This window comes from Sitophilus oryzae, unplaced genomic scaffold (genome assembly GCF_002938485.1).
Source record: "Sitophilus oryzae breed Bouriz unplaced genomic scaffold, Soryzae_2.0 scaffold_489_pilon_pilon, whole genome shotgun sequence".
NCBI lineage: Eukaryota > Metazoa > Arthropoda > Insecta > Coleoptera > Curculionidae > Sitophilus > Sitophilus oryzae.
The window spans coordinates 979,107-1,005,105 of NW_022147072.1; the positions used below are offsets into that span (position 1 = coordinate 979,107).

A 25,999-nucleotide genomic window follows, 5' to 3' on the forward strand; every position below is an offset into this window, starting at 1 on the left:
TTTACTGGAGATTATTTATTGATCATATATTGTGTTGCAATAATAAAAATTTTACTACCTTATACAGAGTGTCCAAAAATTTATATTAAATAATTACTAGCTTTAAACGGCAATAACTTGTTTAATTTAAATGGAACACCCTATATATTTTACGTGAATCAGATGCACAATGTAATTGTCTATCAATTGTATTATATCATTTTTTACCCATTTCTTCAAGTTTTCGTAGAAAATGCATTTTCTTATAATTTAGACCTCATTTATCACTATACCCATGAAATATTGACATTTTAGATTATTTTTAAAGATGTAACAAATTTTCAAAGAGTACAGATACTACTATTGTCGATATAGTTCGCTTATTTCATTAAAAAATAAAAAAAACTGTATAAATATTGTTTGTTAAAAAGGACCAATTAATATGATCCCAGTGAATACTGGGAATATACTGGGTTTGAATAAACTACATTAATTGTCTGTTTACATTGATTAATAATAATTGCTCCAAATACTAAAAAACTGAATTTTGTGTGTGTATTAGACAGTGTGGTAAAAAGTAACACTTATTGATTTCTTAGCCAAATTCACATTTATTTAGTATACTTTATTAATTTGGAACAATTTAAAAGTATGTTACTGACTAATTTTTGGTCGGAAATAATGGTGGTAGGTATATTTAATTAATAAATTAATAAATTTAATAAATTTAATTAATTATTAAAGAAAATTAGGTAATATATAATATTAGGTATACTCTCAAAAATATATATAATTAGGTATACTCTTTCACAAAGGCTTAAATAGTTTTTTTGGTATACCAATGGGCTTGCAATACATTTTGTACATATATGTTGCTTTAAAAAAATCTGAAATGTCAATATTCCATGGGTATAGTGATAAATGAGGTCTAAATTATAAGAAAATGCATTTTCTACGAACACTTGAAGAGATGGGTAAAAAATAGTATAATACAATTTGATAGACAGTTACATTGTGCATCTGATTCACATAAAATATATAGGGTGTACCATTTAAATTAAACAAGTTATTGCCGTTTAAAGCTAGTAATTATTTAATATAAATTTTTGGTCACTCTGTATAAGGTGGTAAAATTTTTATTATTGCAGCACAATATCTGATCAATAAATAATCTTCAGTAAATATTTAGTATTAAAAACTTTGATACCTTTGGAGAAATGAAGCCTTAAAATTTTTACTGCAATTTCATAATAATGAAAATATTTCAAAAACGATAAGGTTTAAGTATGATAAACCTTAATCAAATTTACCTTTATTTCAATCGTAGAATCCAAAAATAGAATAACATATAGGGTTAATATTATTATCCATTTAAAAAAATACAAGTATAATATTTTTTACTTATTTGGGACACTCTGTATCTTGTAAAAATATTTTTAAATTGTAGCTCTAATAGTCCTTCAACGAACCCCAAACTTACAATTTGTAAAAATCTCATCGTTTAGCTACAATACTCCGTGTCGTATGTGGTGAACAACCCTGTATATATTAAAAATAATTTTGATATTAATATATGTATTTACTATTTTTTACTTATAACAGCTATCTAAACAGGTCTAAATAGATTACGGGCTTAATAATATTTCCAAAATGAAATTTTTTGAATATAAATTAGTGAATATTAGTTTATTATATTAGATGGTGTGTGTGTGTGTGTGTGTGTGAATATTAAATCACAGATAACATCAAAATCGGTCAAGCCGTTTCGGTGATGGCAACAAAAAATTAAAAAAAAAAACGACCCTTATATCAAATAGGGGTTGATGACTTAGGGGTATTAAAAATAGATAACAACCTTTTCTCAGATCTACTGAATATACATATAAAATTTCATCAAAATTGGTCAAGTCGTTTCCGAAGAGTACGGTAACTAAAACTGTGACACGAGAATTTTATATATTAGATAATATAAAATAATATAAACTGGCGGAGTGCGGAAAGACTGATTATAGCAACAGATAAAATTTAAAACCATAATTTAAAAGTATTCAAGAAAAGGATGTTAGGGCCTCGCTCACCAAAGCGAGGCCCCATCGACAGGTCGAATTTTGATGAGAGACGAGACTTCTAGGGTATTAAAATATTCTTTGCTAGCATTAAACGTCCGAATTCCGAATATACCTTTTCTCTGGGTTTAACCGGGTATTTGCTTATAAATGTGAACAACCGGCTACGTCGCTTCACATCGCGTCGCTCCAAACACCTCCAAATTTGTTCGGTTTAAAAATATTATTAGATTTGGCTGTAGGCGCCCTCTGTGTCATTAAGAGAGAACTGTCTCATCGAAAACATGCTGTTCCGTAAGCAATGGCTATCTGGATTATGTGTTATCTGTGATTAAATGATTATACAGGGTGAGTCATAAGTTCAAATGTTTTCAGGGCTGGTAGATCTCGATAAAAGAAAAATATTTTCTCTTTGCCGTTGTTTAAATAAGTCCAAAATAACAGTTTTTTTTCTTTGTAAATTTCTAAAAAAAATATTTTTTGCTTAAATGTTATTGAGGATGGATCTTTTCTAGGTTTTCTTTCTTATAAATTTAATTTAATTCCTATATGTTGCCATATTATCATGAAATTATGGTTTTTAAATTAAAAATAAAAACATTTCCAAAAAATTCCAATTTTTTTTTCGCGAAAAAACTCATAATCGTGTTTCTGGGGTCGAAATATATTACCCCTAAAATATTTGCACTTATTTAAGACTCATCCTGTATATCTAATATGTTTAAACATTATCTAAGCCGCATGATTTAGATGGCAAAGTAACTCCGCAAATTAGCCACAATAGAGTGGACGCCCAGAATGGACTGTGAATAACGACTCAATACAATCTAGAATAAAGTGGCGTCTTTATCCATAGTCAGTGTTAGTCAGTAATAGTAAATTTTTAGTAAGTTTTCAGGATTCATAATAGTAGTAACACGTATATAAAAAGAAATCCGATTCCTTCCAAGTGATTAGCCATTATTCGTTTTAATCTAAATTTAGATAAAAGTTCTTTTGGGTGTTTCTACTGCGACACCAATAATCAAGGACTAATCGAGTTATGGTACGTACACATTGGTGCGCTGCGCCACGAACGCGCGGCGCGCGCTCCTAGAGTTCGCCGCGCGTTGCGTTTTTTGTTTTAACGATCCCGCGATCCATAGAAATCCCGCGAACATTCGTCTAGTCGTTAATCATGTCTCTATCGTCCGAGAAGAACTACGCAATTTTAATCATGAGTAGTGCGACTCTTTAAACACTCCATTAATAAACAATATTCAAAGAATACACAAAAAAGGGAATTTATTCAAAGAAAATACACATAGTCAGTGATAAATGCGCGCGGTGTCTTCACCGGGCGTCCCAACTGAACAACGAACAAACAAAGCGGAGCGTCGAAAAACCGACTGGAGATGGTTCGCCGCTAGCTGTTTGCGCGCGGAGCGCGAGCAACTTGAAAACACGTACTAACAGAGGCGAAACGGTACGCGCGTGCCGCGCGTTCGTTCGCGGCGCAGCGCGCCAATGTGTACGTACCATTACATGTAATATACATGGCAAAGCTAATCCTAACTAAAATCTGTACAATGAGTCAGGGAAGATTTCGACGACGAAGAATGACATATCATATGTCAACTTTTGACATTTTCGCATATGGTTTATTTGAAATAATAACTTGTGGTTCGTAACGAAAATTTGACTCGAAATACCATGTGTGGTACCAAATTATTCGTAAAAAAATGCTTTTTCCAAATATGCTAATGAGCCACCCTCGTTCCATTTGACAAAATTGAGATATGATTAAAAATACGATTTGAGCATTTTCTAACTGGACAAGACACTAAAAACATTAGACAACCAAATCTATTTTTCCAAAGCTCCTTGATTGATAATTAATGTTTTTAACATAACCATTAATTTTGTTTTAAGCAAGAATGTCAAAAGTTGACATATGATATGTCATTCTATTCAGAATGTCATTTTCTATCGAATAAAGTAAAAAATACCGAGGGTGCTATTTAAAATCAAAAGTTGTAGTCATTTCCGGTGAAACAGGAAGTGATCAAAAACAATTGAATACGTCAATCAATCCTAATTTATGTCATATACTAACATACCAAATCTCGTTTTTTTATCTGAAAAAATAAAAAAGTTATAGGGGGTGAGCCTTTTTTGAGACGCACCCGGTATAGTATACCTAATCTGTGGTCCCACTAGTCAACTCGCATACTCAACGTTGCCATTTGTTGTCTCTTTTTTTCGCAATTCTGCACGCGCATAAACCCAAACCACGTACATCTCGTACGTGGAACAAACATATATTATACTTTAATGTAATATTTGGTTACGCTATACAAAATGATTTGCGGCGATATGTTAGGTTAGATAATTATGGAGACGATGGAGACCTCCTAATTAAGGTTCAGAATCGGGAAATCCCGTTACCGAAAGTACCGGGAATTCCCGGTTCTTTTAAGACATCAAAGAACCGGGACTCAAAATTATTAATTCCCGGTTCTTTCGGGACTCGGTAATAATAATTAAAAACATATTTTTGATACGTGCGAAAGTTACTTTCTAGCGGTGAAAATGAAACTCTTCTAAATAAGTTGTGATGCTATCTCTACTGTTCTTACTTCTGAAGTTATTTTGAAGTTTCTATAATGTTTATTAGCAATTATTGAAGTTTAAATATGTTATTTTATTATTTAGTATATTGCTGAATGTATTAATTATATTTTTGTTATGTTTTTATAGGCATTTGCATCTTTAATTGAAAATGTTAAGTTTTTTTCCTATTTTAGTTAAGTTGGTTTCGAGGCTTGTTTAATGTAATTTTAAAGCTACCTGTGTGTTTTCTTTTTTTTTCGCTTGTATTCATTATTTGTTTTCATATTTTTTGATATTTTTTCATATTTTTTTCATAATCTCATGACTTTTGCCTCAAATTCAGTTAAGTCGGTTTATGTTGTTTGATGTGAAATTTAAGGTACCTATACTTTTTTCTTTACTTGTGTTCTGTGTTCATGTTAATTATTTTCATTTGAAACTCAATTTTTTATCGGTTTTGCTTCTGAGAACCATCCCTTGCTTGCTAATTGACGAACTCCACAATCGTTGAACGATAATATTTTAGTACGGTTCTGGAAACTCTAATTAATACTACCAATTAGGGTTTAGATCTTTTGGTCATCACAGAACCGGACCACGATAACAATAATTAAAAATTATTTTTTTGTTACGTGAGAAAGTCCTTTTTTACTTTCTAGCTTTCGAAATCAAACTCTTCTAAATAAGTAATGATGCTATTTCTTATCGTTCTTGCTTCTTTTCTCTTTCGAAGTTCCTATAATAGTTCAGTCATTGGGGATTTTTGCTTGGAAAAAAGTCCGGAAGTTTTGCAGCTTTGCAGGTTTATAGGTTTGGGGCCCTAACTAAAATCCAAAAATGCACATTTCCAGACTTGCCGCCGGCGCCGCCATCTTGCCAAGATGGCGCTTAAAATCGGTATTTTGAGAATATCTCGAAAACTATGCGTTTTTCGTTTAGGCACAAAATCCCTGGAAATTTGACAATTTTGCGTAAAATTGATATATTATGTATAGTCGATTTTCCGAAATCAAATGTCGATTAGGGTTCACTAAAACTAGTTTTAGTTTAGTTTCTTCAATTTTGTCATAAAACAGTGGCGTATCATTAATTTAATTATTGAAAATGTGTACATGTGTACTTGTTTCTTCACCACCGAAGAGGTAAAGTATATGGCGCGTTTATTTTAACGTGGTCTCCCCGAGGCCTACTCCACTAGATAAATTAAAACTTTTAACTTATCTGCACAAGCCCGACGGATCTGGCTCATTGAAGTCAAAGTCGATCGTGTCTGCTGTGCTGGGCTCATCGGGGTGGTCTCTCAATACGTCCAACTCTTCATCTTCACCCGCCAGAGGGATATCCACAGGTAAGTCTAACTCCTCTTCATCGGATTCGTCGAGTGACACTTCAGTGACGTTGTCACAGGATTTCCCATTGCAGTATGCACAAATCATTGAACATTTTAATACTGCTTTTCTGTATCCGCAGGCTTTACTATAGTTGTTGGTTTTGCATTTACAGGATAAAAAAATGCCAATAGGGATTTTGAAGCTGGATCTTCCAACGTTGTGACTGGAGTAACGCCTATTTTTGTTTTCTTCCAATCCTATTCTTCGGCATCTTTGGTGCAACCAGACCAATGCTGAACCTGGTGGTAAGTTCGCAATGAATGCTGTCCAGCACGACAATTAATTATTCATAAATTAATGAGCGAATTAATGATACGCCACTGTTTTATGACAAAATTGAAGAAACTAAACTTAAACTAGTTTTAGTGAACCCTAATCGACATTTGATTCCGGAAAATCGACTATACATAATATATCATATTTTACGCAAAATCGTAAAATTTCCAGGGATTTTGTGCCTAAATGGTTGACTTTAGCGAAAATTTTCATAAAACCTTTTTTATAGGAAATTTTGTTCTCTTTAATTTAGCTCCCTTCAAATTTTCACGAAAAACGCATAGTTTTCGAGATATTCACAAAATACCGATTTTAAGCGCCATCTTGGCAAGATGGCGGCGCCGGCGGCAAGTCTGGAAATGTGCATTTTATGGATTTTAGTTAGGAACCCCAAAACCTATAAACCTGCAAAGTTTCAAAACTTCCGGACTTTTTTCCAAGCAGGCTCCTTTTTTGATTCCCAATGACTGAACTATATTTATTATTTATGTCATGTTTTAAAAGATATTTGCATTTTAATTCAATATTTTACGGCTTTTGTCTCAAATTCAGTTAAGTCGGTTTATGTAGTTTGATGTGAAATTTAAGTTACCTATATACTTATTTCATATTATTTTCATTAAAAATCGCAATTTTTTATCCATTTTAATTTGAAAAACGATCCCTTGTTTTCTGATTCAATGAACTTTCTGATCGATGAACACCATTGGACACAAATTAGTCAGTACCGAATGTACCGAAAAAAACGGGAAATTCCGGTTCCTAAGAGGAGCGGTACCGAAAAACAATTCCGGTTTCGGTTTTTCAAATAAGTCCAAAATAACCGAGTTATTTTACTTTGAAAATTTCCAAAAAAAATGATTTTTTGCTAAAATTTTAAGAACCACTGATTATTTCATGCAAATTTAAGCTACTACCTATGTTGCCATATTACCAAGAAATTATGTTTTTTAACTTAAAACTAAAGAAACTTCCAAATTTTTTTTTTAAAAATTCCAATTTTCAAATTTTTTTTTCGCAAAAAATACCTCATAGGCGTGTTTTTGAGGCCGCAATATACTACCGATTAAAATCTTGCACTTATTACTAGGACACCTGTATATACACATACATACAATTTTTAAAATTTATTTTTTTATAAATAAAATTTTTTTAAATAAAATTTATAAAATTACATATAATATACAATTTAGTTATGTAATACCGATAGGGCTATGCATATACCTCGTGAAATAATAGAAACAATATAAGAAAAATAAAACAACATATCACCAGATAGCATTTATTCCATAAGTGGAAACAATTCAGTTAATATAAGTGAGTCTTTTCATATATTACCTAAGGATTGTTTATTTATCAAACTACTAAAAGTAAATACACCGATCGGTACATAAAATAGGAAATACATTATAGTGATACATTGAAGAGACATCCTACCATAGTTAATTCAAAATACATAGACATCTATCTAAATAAAAAGCATACTAAACAGTAATTGCTTGGAAATACAAAAATATTAAAAATTATAAGTCAAAAAGTATAGATAATATATTATGTTAACACCCTTTCAGAAAACTACCAGATGCAAAACTGATAAGAGTGTTTCTAAACTGTGTGACCAGTTTTATTTGCGTAGTCTCTTGCTTTTTGGACCAGCGCCATTTCTAACAGCAGCCTTCCTTGGAGTAGCTTTGCTGGGAGTCGACGGAGGCTCAGCTTTAACCTAATTAAAAATTCACATATAATTTCAATCCATAAATATAAAATTGATAATGTATGCAAAAACTAAAAATTTAAAATTTAAACTTGGGATTAAATGAAAATAATTTTTCAGAAAAAAAAACGATTTTTAGTTTTGAAATAATAACATAAAAATAATAATAATAAACAAAATGTACGTACTTCAAAATAATAGTTTATCTATCAAGACAATAAAATTTGTAAGGTAACTTGACGGCTTTTTTTAATCATACAATACTTATATATCTAAACAAATATTCATAAATATTAACATACTAGCTGTATGCCCTTTTAAGCAGCTTTATGCTACGCGATTTTAATAACATTTTTATATAGTAGATATTAGAGTAGATATCCAATTACAGATTAACACATTAATCACAGAAAGCAATTGCTTAATTGGTGTATATTTATTGCATTTTTTTACCTATATCTTAACATGCCAATTAACTATCTCTTTGTTCATGTTTTTCTTTAATTTTGATTTATTGTTTTTTTCTAGTTTTCAATTAATTATTAAGTAAACATAACGAATTTGACGATAATTGACGAATGTTCTTGAATGAACACAATTACAGAGAAGTTGGTTAAAAAAGATTTGGAACAAAGAAATCAGTTTTGTGAAACATAAATTTACATGTTATTGCTAAAAAAAACGAATGTAAGGAATGTTCAGCGATCGATCATAGGCTGATTAGAATGATTAGTAAATCATTAAAAAACATTTAAAATAAGACACATAAGATGTGTTTTATATGTCAGCCACGCTTTTTTGAAGCACCCTGTATATTAAAAAATTTAATTGTGTATCTTAACTTTGTCTAAAACTTTTCTATTTAACATTTTTTATGAATCTGGAAACAAATGATATAATAGACTTTACTCTAGCATTGATTCACGATGGGTGCCATTTCTATTTCTTCTAGGGTGTCCCACTAAGAATAGGTCTCGGCTATATCTCGGAAAGTATTAGTCGTAGAGCTTGCGGAAAAAATATTAATAACTAAAGAGGCCATGAGAAATTGCTAGAAATTATTTTCAAGTCTGTAGAACGGCCGCTAGAGGGCTAACTGCTATAAAAAAAATAAGAAAAAGGAGTTTTTATACCATTTTGCTTAGATAACGGGCACTATAAATACTAGATTCATAATATCCACTAAATTTTGAATATTTTTCATTAGAACCATTTTACCCTATCTGCTAACATAAAGTGGTGGGGGAAGGTTAGATCTGTTTTTATTTAAATGTTAATAACTCCGGACTGGATGATCGGAATCCAATAAATGAGAGCTCGTTTAAAAGAGCGTTTCTTACTCTATATTATACTACGTAAACAATAAAAATAACCTTTTGAACGTAGACGCTAAGGGGCGCTGTCTTACAATTTAACAAACATAATGCGTTTTTTCAAAAAAATTAAATGCGATAGTATACGTAATTTTAGCTGGTACTAAAGAGTAATAAAAGCTTAACAAACCAAAGTTATTAGCAATATTATAATAAATACGAAAATATAAGCCCTTATTTACCTTATTTTTCTAATACGTTATCACTAGCCCTCTTGATTATGACTATTCTAATAAAAAAAAAAAGATAAAAAAGATTGTTTTATTCAAAAAATCGACAATGAACCAGAATACCATAATACTAGGTCTATTAATATCTAATAATTAAGATATCAACGACGGTGGACAAGAAACGACACCTCAGTGAATTCATGGTAGGCTTTGGAAAAAAGTTGCTTCTGGAGGGATAGTTTAAACATAAAAGAATTATTATATCAACATTTTGTTAGTCTCAGCAGCATTTTTTTAACTTTTGATTGCTTTTCTAAAAAAGCTTTTCTTCAATAGAGAAAAAAACTATCAAAATGTTGATCTAATAACACTTTGAGGTTTATACTATTAGGCCAAAAGCAACTTTTTTCCAAAGCCTACCATGACTTCACTGAAGCGTCGCACAGTGCTTCGTCCCATGGACAAAAATCAAAAAATAAGTTAAAATTTACTAATATCTGAATATATAATTTTATACTTATAGCAATGTTCAACCATCTTGTATTTTATTTTTCATAAACAGCGTTTTTGTTAGCAAATATTTTCACTAAAAATAAATTTTGCGATCATTAGCGATCATTATGTACTGGACATTAGCGGTAAAATCTGCCTCTTTGCGGACGATACTAGTTTCACTTGGAGCGGCCCAGATGTTGCGGCGCTATATGATACTATATCCAATGACTTACGCACCATTAAGTCTTGGTGCGATTCTAATCTCCTATGCCTCAACCTATCAAAAACTAAAGTTTTGTCATATAAAAGTACTATACAACCTTTTGTACTTAATAACACTACTATTGACGTCGTGGACTCTGTGAAATTCTTAGGACTTCTTGTAGACAACTCGTTAAAATGGGACTCTCACATTGAAGCTCTATCAAAGAAACTAAGCGCTGCCTGTTTTGCGCTAAGATCAGTTTCTAAGGAACTTAACTTCTCAACCTCTAGAATAGCCTATTATGCCCTTTTGAGTCACATCTTCGTTATGCCCTTCCATTCTGGGGTACTTGCTGCGCAACAACAAAAATTTGATCGTGTTTTCATACTTCAAAAGAGAGCAGTTCGATATTTATTGGGACTGAACAGTAGAACTCACTGCCAGAATTTCTTTAAAAATTTGAAAATACTGACTCTTCCTTCTTTATTCATTTTTGAATCCGTTTGCTTAATCCGCAAGCACATATCTGCTATTCCCGAAAGGCCATCTCATAACTATCCACTTAGGAATGCAGAGCACGATCTTTATCTGCCAACCCCGAGCTCAGAACTAGTTAAGGGTTCAATACTGTACAATGCCAAAAAAATGTACAATCATCTGCCTTTGAATATCAAATCGCTTTCATTCTTTCCCGCATTTCGCAAGGCTCTAAAATCATACCTACTGGAGAGAACCCTATATGCGGTAAACGACTTTTTTGTTGATGTTTGATTATGAACAATTTTGAATTTTAAAATGTTGATCATCTCACACACTGGTCAAAGGTCAAGTATTTAATATTCTATAACTTTAAAATTATATCTATTTACTGCGTACTGTTCTAAAATTGTCCATGTATATTCTTTTTGTAATTTTAAAGACTTAACTTTTTTTGAATTGTATTATTTGTATTGTGTATTTTATGTTGTTTGTATTTTTTTGTGATTTTGTTGTTTGTGAGTGCTTTGTCGATGAAGCTGTTTTGGCTTTTTGCACAATAAAGCGTTGTTTGTTTGTTTGTTTATCTCATCAGTGAAAAGAATAACATTCATAGCAGTTCTGTATATTATGGGGTTAAACGGGTACGTGCTTAATTGAAAGCCACTATGGATATTAGAGACTTTTTAAGCCCCTTATTCGATCAGCTTTATACGTTATCCGTTATATAGAGCATGCACATTGATACAAAAATAAGGAATTACCCTATTAGTGTATAGCGTTCGCCACTATTTAGGTTCAAATAAACGGTACGCTATTACGGGATACATTTTAGCCCAGTTGCCAAGTGTAATACTTATTTGGGTTAATCAAAGAAGAAAAAAAAGAAAACTGCTACAAAAGGGTAACAAATAATACGTAAAATAGTTCCTAAAAATATATTTTTTTGTAGTCTTCTTTTGTCCTTCAAAATAATATAATCAACATATTTGAGTGACAAAAATTGGCAACGCCAAGATCCAGATCGAAAATATCGTGAAGAATTGCACCCCTTATCAAAATTATTATCTGTTTCTCCGTCAGCATTTCGAACTCTAATATTTTCAATATATTGAAATTTATCATAATAAACAATTTTCACGAACCCCAAAAGAGACAAACAAAACTCAATTTGTGAGGTTATTTGACAACGTTAACGTTTGACAGATGACGTGTTAAATAAACGGTTCAAAATCTAAAATGACAGTACCTAGCCAACAAATTTTGTCGGTTATTTTTCACAAACTGCGCATGATCAGTATAACGTTTAGCGTTTTACGTCATTTACCAAATAGGCGACCTAAAAACTCTCTATTGTTAAACAAGGTATGTACTTTAAATTTATTTCTAAACAAGTTCGTGATTGTTTAGTTTTTATTTATTTTTTAAGATGATTCTTAAATGGGTATAAAAATTTTACGTTTTAAATCTTCAAAAAGGCATTTAAAAAAAACATATCAAAACATATTGTATTTATTGAATATTTTTGTTGCCATATTCATACACTTTTAATTTTTGTATAGTTCACCTGCGTCTGCTTGCGACGAACTTTATTTTATAATACTTTTCAGATGGAGTAAATTAATTGGATGGAGTAAATAAGATTTTTTTTCATAAACGTGGGACTAAGAACATCATCATTCAGTACAATGAGAGTACTCATCATTTGTGTCAAATAAACCTAGTTTGAATAAATTGCTTACAATAAGAAGAGAAGTTTTGGATTTTTGTCCTCTAGAGCCATATGTGAAGCACTGTGCGTCGTTTCTTATTTACTGTCATTGACATCTTAATTATTAGATATTAATAGATCTGGTATTATGGTATTCTGGTATATTGTCGATTTCAGCATAATCTAATCATTTCTATTTTATTTTTTGTCACAATGTTCATGTTCAAAAAAGCTAGTAATACCGTGTTAGAAAAATAAGGTAACTAAGGGCTTATATTTTCGTATTTATTATAATTTTGCTAATACTTTGGTTTGAAAAAAGATATCAAGATGCGGTTTTGGCCATTTTTTAAGCTTTTATTACTCTTTAATATCAGCTAAAATTACATATACTATCGCATTTAATTTTTAGAAAAAAAACGCGCAATGTTTGATAAATTGTAAGACAGCGCCCCCTAGCGTCTACATTCAAAAGGTTATTATTATTGTTTATATGGTATAATATAGAGTAAGAAACTCTCTTTTAAACCAGCCCTCGTTTGTTGGATTCAGTCCGGAGTTATTAATATTTAAATAAAAACAGATCTAACCTTCCCCCATCACTTTATTGTGGCAGATAGGGGAAAATGGTTCTAATGAAAAATATTCAAAATTTACTGGAGATTATGAAGCTATTATTTACAGTACCCGTTATCTAGGCAAAATTGTGTAAAAACTCCTTTTTATTATTTTTTATAGCAGTTGCGCCCTTTAGCGGCCGTTCTACAAACTTGAAAATAGTTTCCAGCAATTTCTCATGGCCTCTAGCAGAGAATATCTAGCTACGCAACAGAAGCCTCGTTACATGTATAAAATCGTAGGTCTCAAAAGGAGACAGGCTTTCAAAGCCTGTCTCCAAATCAGATATTTTGATGCGGTAGTTTCGCTACTACATAACAGAGGGCGATAAATTTAAAAGAAAACAGTTTCCTACAAACGAAATTTAAAAGAATTTTATGCAGTGTTGCCATTGTGTAATTTATATTGTAATACTTCCTGATAAAGCCTACCTTCAAATTTGCTACATCATTTAAACATATTAAAATAGATTAGAGCTCTTTTTTCAAACGTTTAAGTATTTAACTTGCCATGTTAGTTGGAGTTAAATCTACGAGCTGAATTAAAATCACTTCCTGACGTTTGATTCTAACTGAATCCTGAATTTTGATTGTAATTCGGCGACAATATAATAAGTATTGTTCTACTATTATGACACCACTTCCTGACGTTCGATTGTGTTCATACCGTATGATCGGAAAAAAACGGCGTTAGCGATGGCTATGAAATGAAAATCGCTGTCATTTTATGTGTAAATTTATATGGGAAATGTCATCGATCGTCTTTTCTCAGCCAACTGGATGCCGTTTTTTTCGATATCATACGGTATTTGATATATACTTGCATATTTTTCATGACATTGCAATATTATGGTACCATAAAACATATCAAGTGATACCGTAATATAGTACCATATTACGATACATGGCGTTCGATTGGGCTTAAACTTGGTATATTACGTAGCTTCAGTGACATTGTAATATTATGGTACCATGAAGCATATCAAGAGGCACCATAATAGTACCAGATACGATACCATTTCCTGGCGTGCGATTGGACTTATACTTTGTATAGTAAGTGTCTTCGGTGACATTGTAATATGATGGTACTATGATGCATATAAAGTGGTACCTTCTATAGTACCATATTACGATACCATTTCCTGACGTTCATTTGGGCTCATATTTGATATATACTTGCGTATTTTTGATGATATTACAATATTATGGTACCATGAAGCATATCAGGGGGTACCATAATAGTACCATATACGATACCATTTCCTGGCGTTCGATTGGGCTTAACTTGGTATAGTAAGTATTTTCGGTGACATTGTAATATGATGGTACTATGATGCATCTACTATGATGCATATATAAAGTGGTACCTTAATATAGTACCATATTACGATATCACTTCCTGAAGCGTACCATGAAGCATATCAAGGGGTACCACAATGTAGTACCATATTACGATACCATTTCCTGGCGTTCGATTGGGCCCAAATTTGATATACTTGTGTTTCTTTATAAAGATTTGTTTAATTAATATAATTTTAATTTATTTTCCGAATTTTAATTTATTGTACGATGTCGTGACAACAACTTTTAGCCGAACTAATATATTATTAATTGTACCTGTGTCACTTTTGAAAATCTACCTAGGTCTATATAAATAACGTAGCAAACAGAAAAAAATTGTTATTATAGTATTTTTTAGTCAATTAATATTTTTTGTGCTGCATTTTAATAAATTATTTCCATTATTATTAAACGTATATTTTATTACTAACGTTTCAGCATTAATAAATATCACTATCAATCGCCCTGTATATTATTAATTTTAAAGGTAATTAAAGTTATTTTCTTAGTTAACATAATAAAGTAGTGTATATTAAAAATGTATTTTGAGAGCATATGTTTTCTAATAATATACTTAAAATTAAAGCTATTTTAAAGCCAAACGAATAATTAATATAAGTGTATCTGACAAGAAACGAACAATAGAAAGAAATTATTATACACCAGAAAAAGAATGGGATGCCAATTAAAGTCTGTTTGAATCTGGCAACTGTGCATATTTAGCCGAGCTTTAAGGCCGTCGACGTGCCGTCGATCTACGTCGATCCAAAACCGAAAGTTGAAAATTTCCAATTATATTCTGATTATGATATTGTCGCGCCATCTAGTATTTTATTTGTGCAATTTTAGCTCTTTCATTTCGAGTATTTTTCTGTTGCGTAGCTAGATATTCTGTGCCTCTAGTTATAAATAGTTTTTTCCGCAAGCCCTAAGCTAATACATTAGGAGATATAGCCGAGAGCTATTCTTAGTGGGACACCCTGTACAAGGTGCTACAAAATTTAATTTTATAGTACAAGTATACAACAAGTAGTGTTTTTATATGTTATTGACGCTACGATGCTGATATTTTTTATTGTTTGTAGTTATTCTAAAAATCTTTTATTTTTAAGTGGTATTATTCTCATCTGTGCCTACAATAAATTAATAATATCGATAATAAGAAAATCAGTAATAGAAGAAAATTCACTTTTAGAAAAAAGGTACTTTAACTGAATTCTGGTTGTTTGATTTTACTGACTTAATTTGCAGATTATCATGATTTAAGTCAAAATTGTAGACATAAGTCATAAAAATGATTTAACTGACATTTCATTGATTATTATTTATTTGAAGTCTACAAAAATAACTTGACCGTAGAATGATTAAAGTCAAAGACTTAAGAAGTAAATCATTTGAACTTTATATTGATACTGACTCAAGATTTGAATCATTTTAATAATTTTAGAAATGACTTAAAAGTTAAGATTTAAGACTTTTTAAAACTGACTTGTTGCAGTTCTGTTTATCACCTACCTCTTTAACCTGTTTTGGTTCAGGTACAGGCTCTGGTTCTGGTTCCGGTTCTTTAACTTCAGTCTCTTCAGCATCTTCTGCATCTTCTTTAACTTCAACTACATCATCCCCGTCACCATCCCCATTCTCATCCTCAACCTTAACACCTTCTTCTGCATCTTCCGTGTGCTCCTCGGGATCATACATCTCCTGATCCTCATTACCTTCAACCTCTAAAATATAACCAATAAATAAGACAATTTTAGTATTAAAAAAATTGTACATTTAAGAATAAATACTAAAAACATTCCGAACTAAAATATATTACGTAACATACCTTCCGCTCCTTCATTTTCTCCATTTTGTTCTGATGCTTCCTTCTTAGCTTCTTCTTCACGTTTTTTCTTTTCTCTCTCTTCAGACGCCTTGCGCTTCCTCTCCCTCCTATCAAACTGAGTCTTAAGAGCCCCAACAAATGTATAGTAATGCCGTCTAGTTTTTAAATGATCCTGAGAAAAAAGTATTTTAATTATAGTCACACCCCAAGAGCTTACTATCATACTTGAGCATCTTGTTCTTCAACAAAACTTCTGTGACAAAGGTCACACACAAACCCACTGAATGGCTTAAGACTTTTTGAAGACACTGCTCTATCTGGCTTATAAGCAGGAATACGATTTTGTAGCCCATCAAGAACTTCATCAAGTTCAAAAATTGGATTTTCATTTTCCATCTGCAGAGGCTCATCAAGCAAAGGTTCCAAATTAATATCTTGGTCTGCTTCAGTTTCTTCAGCAGTTTCAGTTTCGTCAGCAGCTTCAGTGACTTCATCACCATCTAAGATATATATTCAACAAAAAAAGTTAAAAAACCGATGATTTATTTGTTAAGAAAATTACCTTTTCCGCCACGAGCTTTCTCTCTTTCTTCATGCAGTTTCTTTAAATGTTCAGGTGTTAAGCGATGTTCAATCCATTCCAATCTTGAAGGAAATTCTTTTCCACAAATTCTACAATTAGGATGCAAATATCTTTTTAAACGCTGATGACCAGCTGACCTAGAATGAAATAATTTCAACATTAAGTAAGAAATTTATATTTTAGTTTTTAAAAGCAGACCTTCTATGAACCATAATTTTTCCCAAAAACTTCAAATCACACATATTACAGTGACTATTTGGCTCTACAAATGCATTTCTATCTTTAAAGTTCTTCAAACGATTTTGTCTATTCAATTCAATCATCTTGCGTTCTTCTCCCAAACGCATATTCTCTCTTAGAATATCAACACAAAGATGAATGCTTTCTTCAAAAGCCTTGATCATTTCATGATGAGCCCGACCTTAAGTATAGAATTTATGAACACGCTTACTTAAAAGTAGTATAATAAAAACTTTACCTCTCACATGTTTTGTCATCGATTCACCATCCCACATTTGTTTGTTACAAACAAAGCAATTAAGATACTTGGGAGGAATTCCAACAAACTGACCCTCCTTATCATCAGCTTTTGGTGCTAAAAATTATTTATATAAATATACATCCATACATCAGATAATTTAAATACCTTCATCCCCACTTTCATCTTTGCCGTCAGTATTTTTCTCATCTTTCCAATCTCTTTTAGTTTCCTTTTTCTCATCTTCCACTCCATCTTCTGCAGATGAGTCAACCACTGCTGAATCATCATTCTAATGATTGAAAAAAAATGGAATAAACTAAATATTCATTCAACAAAAAATATACTTTTCATACTTTAGGTTTGGAATCCTTCTTGTCTTCTTTCTTCTTACCAAAGTTCTTTTTCTCATCTCTTTTTGGTGACCGTTTGCGACTTTTATCTGATCTCCAGCCCCCACGGTTCTATATTGAATTAATAATTTAACAGGTACCAAAGTATTTAATACTTCCTAACAATACTTACCAACAAAAAATAGTACAATTAAAAAAATGTACATTTACAATATATTTTGTTCTGTTAATATTCACGTAGATACATAACTATGTCAATATTACAATAGAAAGTTTGGAATAGATTTAAAAAATATCAGGAAATCCATTAAACTAACAATACTGGTTGTGACAAAGTAATAAAATTTGATAATTTTGCAAAAGTACAGGAAGATTTTGGATATCTTTCGCATTAAAAATAATTAAAGAACTTGAAACATCAAACAAATTTAAATATAAATAGGATTTATGTGGTTCACACTGGGAAAAATAAAACAAATTTTAACAAATACAAAGAATTGTATTTAACTTGGAGGTGATGTATTCAGAATAAAACCACATTAGACCTGAAGGCAAATAATGGTAAACTTTCAGCTAGGTAACAAATTATACATAAAGCTAATGTGACCATTAAATATTTTGTGAAATTCTTTAATCAGTACAGAATAATGTACTACTAGACTAAATGCAGACAGTTATGTATTACTTATTTGAGGATACAAAGTCCTTCGGGATATTTTAAATATATGTAATGTGAAGGATTTTCCAACAACCAAATCAGTCTTACACCTATGACTATACCAATATAATCATTCAATATACTATAATGTTAGCAAATCAATAGCTGACCATTTTAACCTACCTATAAAATCCTTGTATATGCAGAAATCTAGATTATAGACACCTTTATCAATGTAACCTAGTGAACATAATATGGAGTTACTGTTAAAAATGATAGTCAATTTTAAAAGTTATACATTTTACAACCAAGCAAATTAAATATTAGTACTTTCTTTTACACTATTCCAATATGCATATATACAAACATATTATGCGATAAAACATAAAACAGTGAGGATATCCATATTATATAAAAGTGGTTTTTGGATAATTATTAATAATTAAGCAATGATATCAAACATATTTTTCAATGGTATGATCATTTCCCCATGACTTAGATTTAGATTCCTGCATCCACAGAAATAGAATATTACTTGACAAATCTTATCAGGTGGTTAACCAAAGAATATCATGCTAAGGTATAGTCTAAATATATACAAATAAGCATATTTTCCAGAAAGAAAAATGTTGATGCCTGCCATATTTGGATATTCAAAATATCATGTGAAATTTCCTCACTTTGTTTTAGTTTCATACTTTCTTACTCGGATCCTATAATTTTGGTGGATTTTTATTTATAACCTATAATTATAAGGGGGCTTCAAAAAGATTGTCAAGTATCTTCAAAATATTCTGCAATGTTGTATTTTGAGATGTTTGTTTCTATAGGTAGAAAGCAACTGGAGCAATTATTCCGTCTTGTTTTAAAGTTCTTTATTTTACTGTAAATACACTCCTCATGAAAAAATAAATAGATCTGGAACACTGCCACACACACAACAATTTGATGATATTCTTGAAGAGATGTCACACAGAAATTTACCTATTTTAGTGATAACTTTTGTATTATTATTCTTTAATTATGGCTCATCTGCAAGGTTTTCACTAAATATATTTGTATAAATATCTGCTTTTGAATAATATAAAAATAAGTACCCAGGTCAGTGAGAGCTATATCTGATCAGCATTAATAATGAAATAAAGGGTGATATTGAACTAATACCAAGTCAAAATTTCCTTAGGGCAATTACAGGTCAGTACCTACAGCTTCAATATGCATATAAATTGGATTTGGATCTTTTGTCGATGGAAAACCAAAAAATAATCCCATTTATATTTAAATTGTTTCTACGAGCAATGAAGTATAATATGAAAACAAAAATACTTCAAAATGAAGAGTTTGGATTGTAGTAGAGTAATAACGTTAAATATTCATACCTTGTTGTAAGGCTCATGACGTCTAATATCACGGCTTCGGTTACCAAAGCGACCGAAATCTCGGTTATTAGAAAAAGCCGGAGATGTATTCAAAGAAAGTAAGGACGGCGGCTGCTGTGGCTGTTGTTGCTGAAGTAAGCTACTTAAAGCTAGAGCAAGTTGCGGATTGGATAATTGGGACATAAGTCCGCCTTGATTCATATTGCCCCCTTGCCAGGGACTAACGCCGCTTTGGAAAGGTTGAGAAAAACTACGATTGTTGCCCCTGTGGCCATTGCCAAATCTTCTATTCGACATAATCTCCACTAGATACAGGAAGAAAGACATTGAGTTAAACGGGAAGGGTAAGCCGGGCGGCCGACGCCATGATGAAAACTTAATTTTTACTCATTTTCACGCTATAAACAAAGTTAAAATAAAAACATAATAATGCTTACCTTAAATAAAACAACACCCCGAGTTTATAAATGAAACTAATAGCGAGAAACGCTTATTAAAAACGACAGAAAACTTGAAATTCGCGAAAAAGCACCAAGAAAACGACTCCAAGCTGCAAAAACTGAGATATAAAATGGTCTACGATCTACGATCTACGAGACGAGCTACGTCATGTTTCTACGTGTGCCGACTTCCGGCTTCTGTTTGTCGATCAACTACGAACTAAGGATGTCGAAAATACGTTAAAGCATCGAAGACATCGATATTTGCGTTTCGATGCATTGCTTCGATTCGATGTATCAAATATTCGAATTCGATATATCCGATAAATATGTATAGGCTATAATTTACATTTCACAGCAAATATTCCTGAAAAAAAAATGCGGCTCTATATTTTTGCTAAAAATATATTGGAAATGGAAAATGAAATCGATCGGCAACTGGAGCAAATCCTTTGCAAATCAAGGTAAAGGTGTGGATCCGGTGGCTGACCTTATTGGAGGTGTAAGACTTATTTGGTTGTTGGAAAAATACTTCACATTACATATATTCCATAATTGCTGCATTTGATCATCGATACTACGCAAGCGCACATCGTCGATGTTGCCAAATTGCAGTTTATTTTCGAATTATTTGCAGTTGAAATTTTTTTTTTGATTAATACAAATTTTGATAATAATACAAATTCTATAATTAATTTCAGATTTATCTTGATATCCAAAATTAAGGTAAGAAAGATAATGAAGATTGTGAAATGAAAGTATTATGAATATATAAAATTGTAATAATAATAACATTTATTTATATATTTACATTAGAATTAAAAATTATCATTACGGATTTTTTCTTAATGGTTTGAAACTTATTAGAATTATTTTATTTCTTTCAAGTTATTTAATTTCTAGTTATTTACAGGCAACAATAGTTTTGATTATATGTATTGATGTATTGAAGTACTACCCATGTACTACCCTGACGAGTCTTATAGAACAATACACGTCAATGGGAGATAGAGGCTCTGATAGAGGTAACATTTTACCTATAATGTTACTAATATAATATACTTTGATTATAATGTTTGTATCATAATTTCTTAAAAATATCAAGTTAGTGGATTAATAGCAATATTAGACATACATTTTATCGAAGTGTGTGTTCATAAGACTAAAATAGGCTTTATGTTTTATCTTTTTCTCTTTAGAAGGGAGATGGTTTGTGTCGTAGAATACATTACAGTAGGCATTTAATATCGTGTACTTTGATATTCTTTTCTTAATTTACTGTAATTTCTTGTTTCTTATAATACCAAATCTTGACAATATGGTGAAGGTTGAGTTTTGATTTTATTAGTTTTATACCTGTGTTTATACAAGACCAAATTAAGACTTAGTTTGTCGTTTATATTAAGATCTTTCTTATAATATTTGTTATGTCTTAATCTTAATACTATATTATGCTTCGTCTGGAAAATAAATGTTAAAATATCTTAATTTTGCATATCCTATTCCATCCTTCCATTAGGAAAAATATGTTAAAAAAAACTATTATGAACATGACATGGAGCTACAGCATTTAAAAATTTAAAAAAAAGAAAAAACTTGGACACATCCCTTTTAATTTCCCGTATCTTTAATAAAGCCCTTTTTAAACGTAGCATAATAATCTAGAGCAATTAAATTAATTATAGGAATCTAGAGATTTATTTCTATTTAATTTTATTGACTATGAAAATACATAATAAGCGTTCACGTGTTGTGCGAAATATTAAAATAATAATATAGGTTACCATAATATAAATATACCGCGTACTATGATTGAAAAAAAATAGCGTCAGCGATGACTATGAAATGAAGATCGCTGTCATTTTATATGGAAAATGTCCTCAATCGTCATTTCCCAGTCAACTGGACGCCGTTTTTCCGATCATACGGTATATATTGACAAAAAAACACTGAAAGCACATATTTGTTTTCTACTGATTATACTACTGATAATAATTCCAAAATAACTTGCAAACTGGCAACATCGAAGATGTGCGCATGCGTAGTATCTGTGACTATATGCAGCAAAAACTCGTTTCAAGGTCAGCCACCGGATCCACACCATTACCATAAATTTAAAAAAAAACTAGTAAAAACACAGTTAAATCGTATTCTAACAATGCAAATGATCAATCTAACCCGCTTACAGTGCCTCTGGTATCAAACCGAGAAACTTGCTTTAAAGTAATTTAATTATTAATTTAAAGCAAGTTACTCAAACCGAGTAACTTGCTTTAAATATGCCCATCATAGAATAACTAACTGAACTGAAATGCCCATTGTCGATTCGCCTCCTCCTTCGAGCCTCCATACTTAAAATTCTAGTTTCCGAATATAATATGTTGCCTACAGACTTAACGATATGAGTATGAGTACCAATTCCGTACGATCTGAGCCATATTGTTGTCAAAAACTGGTCAACCGATGAATTAGCGCAGTGAGACAAGCATAAAGGAGACCGATTTAAGTTCGATCTACTCTTTGGTATCATCTATAATCAAGGGTATTACTCATTAATTTTTAATTACAATTTGATAGGTGGATGGTAAATGGATGAGCAAAAATCTTTATTTTCAATTTTCAACTCAATAATATACAATTTAAAAAAGTTGTCCATTTCTCTTTCAATCTGATTTTAAATGAAAAAGAAAAGAAACCGAAACTTTGACTCTTTTTTCTTTTTAATTTAAAATTATAAAATAATAAATATAATCCTTATAATATAATATAAAATTATAATAAAAAAAAATTATCAAATAATAAGATTTACGAACTGTTTACTAATTACAAGAAAACAAAAAGATACAATATTACATGAAGTATATCGGACAAAGTAAGAACTGTGAGAAGTAACCAAGTCCCAGTACTTCTTGTCTAGCCTTATAAAAATAATAAAACTAGAATCGAACGGTAATACTAATATTTGTTTCGATATATCGACAAACAGCGATGTATCATGTATCCATACCAAGGTTCCATACGATGCAAAGATACCTTACTTACGATCAAAGAATATTTTTGGAAAGGATGATACACATCGAAAAAAAACATCGATATATTCTATACGTGGACATCCTTATTACGAACCTTAGAAAGTTGTCGTAGTAAAAAAGAACTATAATATGCATTTTGATTGGCTCAAATTATATTTTGAATTTTGAAGTACGGTCCCTTCGGTGGGTCCCTTTTGTAGCAGGAAAAAAGTATTGATGGTTTGATTTCCTTGTAACTTGTAATCATGTAATGAACCTGAATGAAACCATGAAACGTGTCTAACTTCACGTGTATATTATAGTTGTCCAAATTGTCAAATATTTGGTCTTTTATTTGAGTACGCAAATTTTTAATAAAGTTTAATAATGGCTGATTGGGATACAGTAACCGTACTAAAAAAGAAAGCCCCAAAAGCGGGTGTAATGAAAACTGAACAAGCAATCAATGCCGCTCGACGACAAGGAGTTCCTGTTGACACCCAATTAAAATGTAAGTACACACTACTGTTCTAGAATTTTTTGATTTAAATCACATCAATTCTATTTTAGGGGGCGCCGGCAGTAACAAACAACATGTTACAACAAAAAATACAGCAAAACTGGACCGAGAAACGGAGGAACTAAAACATGAGACAATTTCTTTGGATGTTGGTAAATTAATTCAGCAAGGTCGTCAAAGTAAAGGTCTATCCCAAAAGGAACTTGCCACTAAAATAAATGAAAAACCTCAAGTTATCACAGATTACGAAGCTGGAAAAGGTATTCCAAACAATGTCATCCTCGGAAAAATTGAAAGAGCCATTGGAATTAAATTAAGAGGAAAGGATAAGGGAAAGCCATTACAACTCCCTGAGAGCAAAAAATAGAATCCTAGGGGATGATTTTTGTTGCATCGGATACAATCTTCATTGTTAGAACTGTAGACCACATTGAATATCTCTAGGTGTTCGCATTTAATGAGTCTGCACCATTCTCATGTTTTATTTTATTGGAATTTAACATTACTGCAAAATTGCATTAAGGTGTATTAAGTCTTTGTAATAAATACATGCAATTATAAAAATAAATGCGTATTATGTTCCTGTGATCTTAACAAAGATTTACATTAACCTACAATCTACTTGTGAGAAAAAAAACATGATCTTCAGTAATTTTTTTATTTGAATATTAATGGAATTTTTCACCAGTAAAATCATTTAAAATAAAGGTAATTTAATTCAGTAAACCTTAATCTTTTCTTAATTCAAAAGTCTCCTGTGTAATACCATCTTTAGTGATTATATTAATTGAAATGCTATCTCCAGTGTATATATCTCTTTCAGCAGCAGAGATAAACACATCTTTAATAATTGACAATGCCCTTTCTTTTGTTACCGATTCGGGTTTGACATTTAGCATATTCTTTTGCCCAATTTGGTTATCTAAAAGAGGTTGTAAAAGAGCTCCTGCAGATCCTCCAGCTCTGTATGTTGCTTTTTCACAGTGTCCAATTGGATCATAGCTGTAGACACATCCTTTACCTTCATTATCTAATCCAACTAATACATTGGATATGTAGTATGGAAAAAATCGCTTATAATATAGCATTGTTGATAACATTTGTGCACATGCTTCAGTTGACATAACTTTATTATGTTCCTGCTGGTACATCTGCATTCTGGACTTTAAAATACGCGTTAATGTTAGTGTATCGCACCAGCATCCTGAACATCCTAGTACTGTTGTACCAGACAATGAAAATAATTTGTTTTGCTCTCTTGTATAAATAGAGAATCCTGCGCTAAGACGTGTATCAGCTCCAATAATTACAAAGTCGTTACCGGCGATAGCAACTATGCTCCTATAAGAATTGGGTAAATTAACAATTGGAATGAGGACTTGTACGTACTTACCCTCCATTATCGGCATAAGGATTAAAATGATGCTGTGTTGGTACTGTGGAATAATCAGGATAATAAGGCCTAATCGCAAGAGACATTTTTGAAACTAATTATGTTACAAAGTAACTTTTCTGTAGTCCAAAACTTTGCCAAAAACTGAATACCGATCCTCAAAACAGTATGACAAAGATGACAATGACAAACAAAATTTTCAAATTTCGAATTCAAATACCATTGACAGTATTGACAAGATTGACAAGTAAAGCCAAGTTTTGTAAAGTTCAAAATCTGAATTTCTTATCTATGGGTACCAAAGCTCAAGGGCTGTTTCACTGTTTACTTGATTCTCGATTCTAGCACTGCCCTCTCTTTTAGTTCTAAACAGTTCGATCACATTAGCACTTTTTATTGTTAATCTAAGATTAGCACCATGGTCATGTGCTTGGGTTATGTGGACATTTACGTTCAGCGGATCTTACACAGTCAATTGGATTTTTCATCTCATTCGCCAAGTCGGTCTGCCATTGACCATGATATTGCCGAGAACCGCAGTTCGGTTTCCGCATAACCCTAGCTAGGCCCAGCCCTAGTAGCAAAAAGAGGACGTCTCTCGGTCGAAATCCCGTTTCGAAACTCGACTATGGGCGCGTTCAGGGACGTTCAGCGGCTGAGTGGCTGAGAGCAGTTTCCCTAAACGGTCTCTCTTTACACGCAAAAACAGTCAACCACTGAGGGTGCAGCCACACTATCCTAAAAACGGCGTATCGGCGTAACGACCTTGAATCGATTTCCAGTAATTCTATTGGCTGAAATTTTTGACAGATGAATTTGACAGATAAAATTTCTGACAGATGAATGTTTCAGCCAATAGAATTACTGGAAATCTATTTAAGGTCATTACGCCGTTACGCCGATACGCCGTTTTTAGTATAGTGTGGCTGCACCCTGAGTAAAATAC

The 25,999-nt window shown here is 31.7% G+C and overlaps 3 protein-coding genes across 3 annotated transcripts; 1 reads left to right on the forward strand and 2 right to left on the reverse strand.

Moving 5' to 3' along the window:
- Positions 1–7,572: 7,572 nt before the first annotated feature.
- Positions 7,573–20,347, reverse strand: LOC115886452 (zinc finger protein on ecdysone puffs-like). Its single transcript, XM_030905609.1, has 11 exons — positions 20,127–20,347; positions 19,690–19,994; positions 17,656–17,763; positions 17,468–17,591; positions 17,300–17,416; positions 17,020–17,242; positions 16,801–16,958; positions 16,464–16,738; positions 16,239–16,410; positions 15,923–16,134; positions 7,573–8,027 (listed from the first exon to the last, which is right to left on the reverse strand). Exons 2-11 carry the CDS (start codon positions 19,984–19,986, stop codon positions 7,929–7,931), a joined length of 1,785 nt encoding a protein of 594 aa, XP_030761469.1. The 5' UTR covers positions 19,987–19,994; positions 20,127–20,347; the 3' UTR covers positions 7,573–7,928.
- A 2,986-nt stretch (positions 20,348–23,333) lies between these two features.
- On the forward strand, positions 23,334–24,228 carry LOC115886461 (endothelial differentiation-related factor 1). Its single transcript, XM_030905620.1, has 2 exons — positions 23,334–23,651; positions 23,711–24,228. Exons 1-2 carry the CDS (start codon positions 23,528–23,530, stop codon positions 24,025–24,027), a joined length of 441 nt encoding a protein of 146 aa, XP_030761480.1. The 5' UTR covers positions 23,334–23,527; the 3' UTR covers positions 24,028–24,228.
- A 74-nt stretch (positions 24,229–24,302) lies between these two features.
- LOC115886460 (proteasome subunit beta type-1) lies at positions 24,303–25,288 on the reverse strand. The gene is made up of 2 exons (XM_030905619.1): positions 25,054–25,288; positions 24,303–25,001 (listed from the first exon to the last, which is right to left on the reverse strand). The coding sequence occupies exons 1-2, from the start codon at positions 25,137–25,139 to the stop codon at positions 24,389–24,391; spliced, it is 699 nt and encodes a 232-aa protein (XP_030761479.1). The 5' UTR covers positions 25,140–25,288; the 3' UTR covers positions 24,303–24,388.
- Positions 25,289–25,999: the final 711 nt, after the last annotated feature.

Bases quoted from the DNA above. Each gene is read 5' to 3' on its own strand.
- LOC115886461 (XM_030905620.1), top strand. From the start codon at position 23,528: ATGGCTGATTGGGATACAGTAACCGTACTAAAAAAGAAAGCCCCAAAA. The intron at 23,652-23,710 runs GTAAGTACACAC...ATTCTATTTTAG, and splicing joins TGTTGACACCCAATTAAAAT to GGGGCGCCGGCAGTAACAAA.
- LOC115886460 (XM_030905619.1), bottom strand. From the start codon at position 25,139: ATGTCTCTTGCGATTAGGCCTTATTATCCTGATTATTCCACAGTACCA. The intron at 25,002-25,053 runs GTAAGTACGTAC...CAATTCTTATAG, and splicing joins CCTTATGCCGATAATGGAGG to GAGCATAGTTGCTATCGCCG.
- LOC115886452 (XM_030905609.1), bottom strand. From the start codon at position 19,986: ATGTCGAATAGAAGATTTGGCAATGGCCACAGGGGCAACAATCGTAGT. The intron at 17,764-19,689 runs GTATGAATATTT...AATTCAATATAG, and splicing joins GTCATGAGCCTTACAACAAG to AACCGTGGGGGCTGGAGATC. The intron at 16,739-16,800 runs GTAATTTTCTTA...TATATATCTTAG, and splicing joins GAAAGCTCGTGGCGGAAAAG to ATGGTGATGAAGTCACTGAA.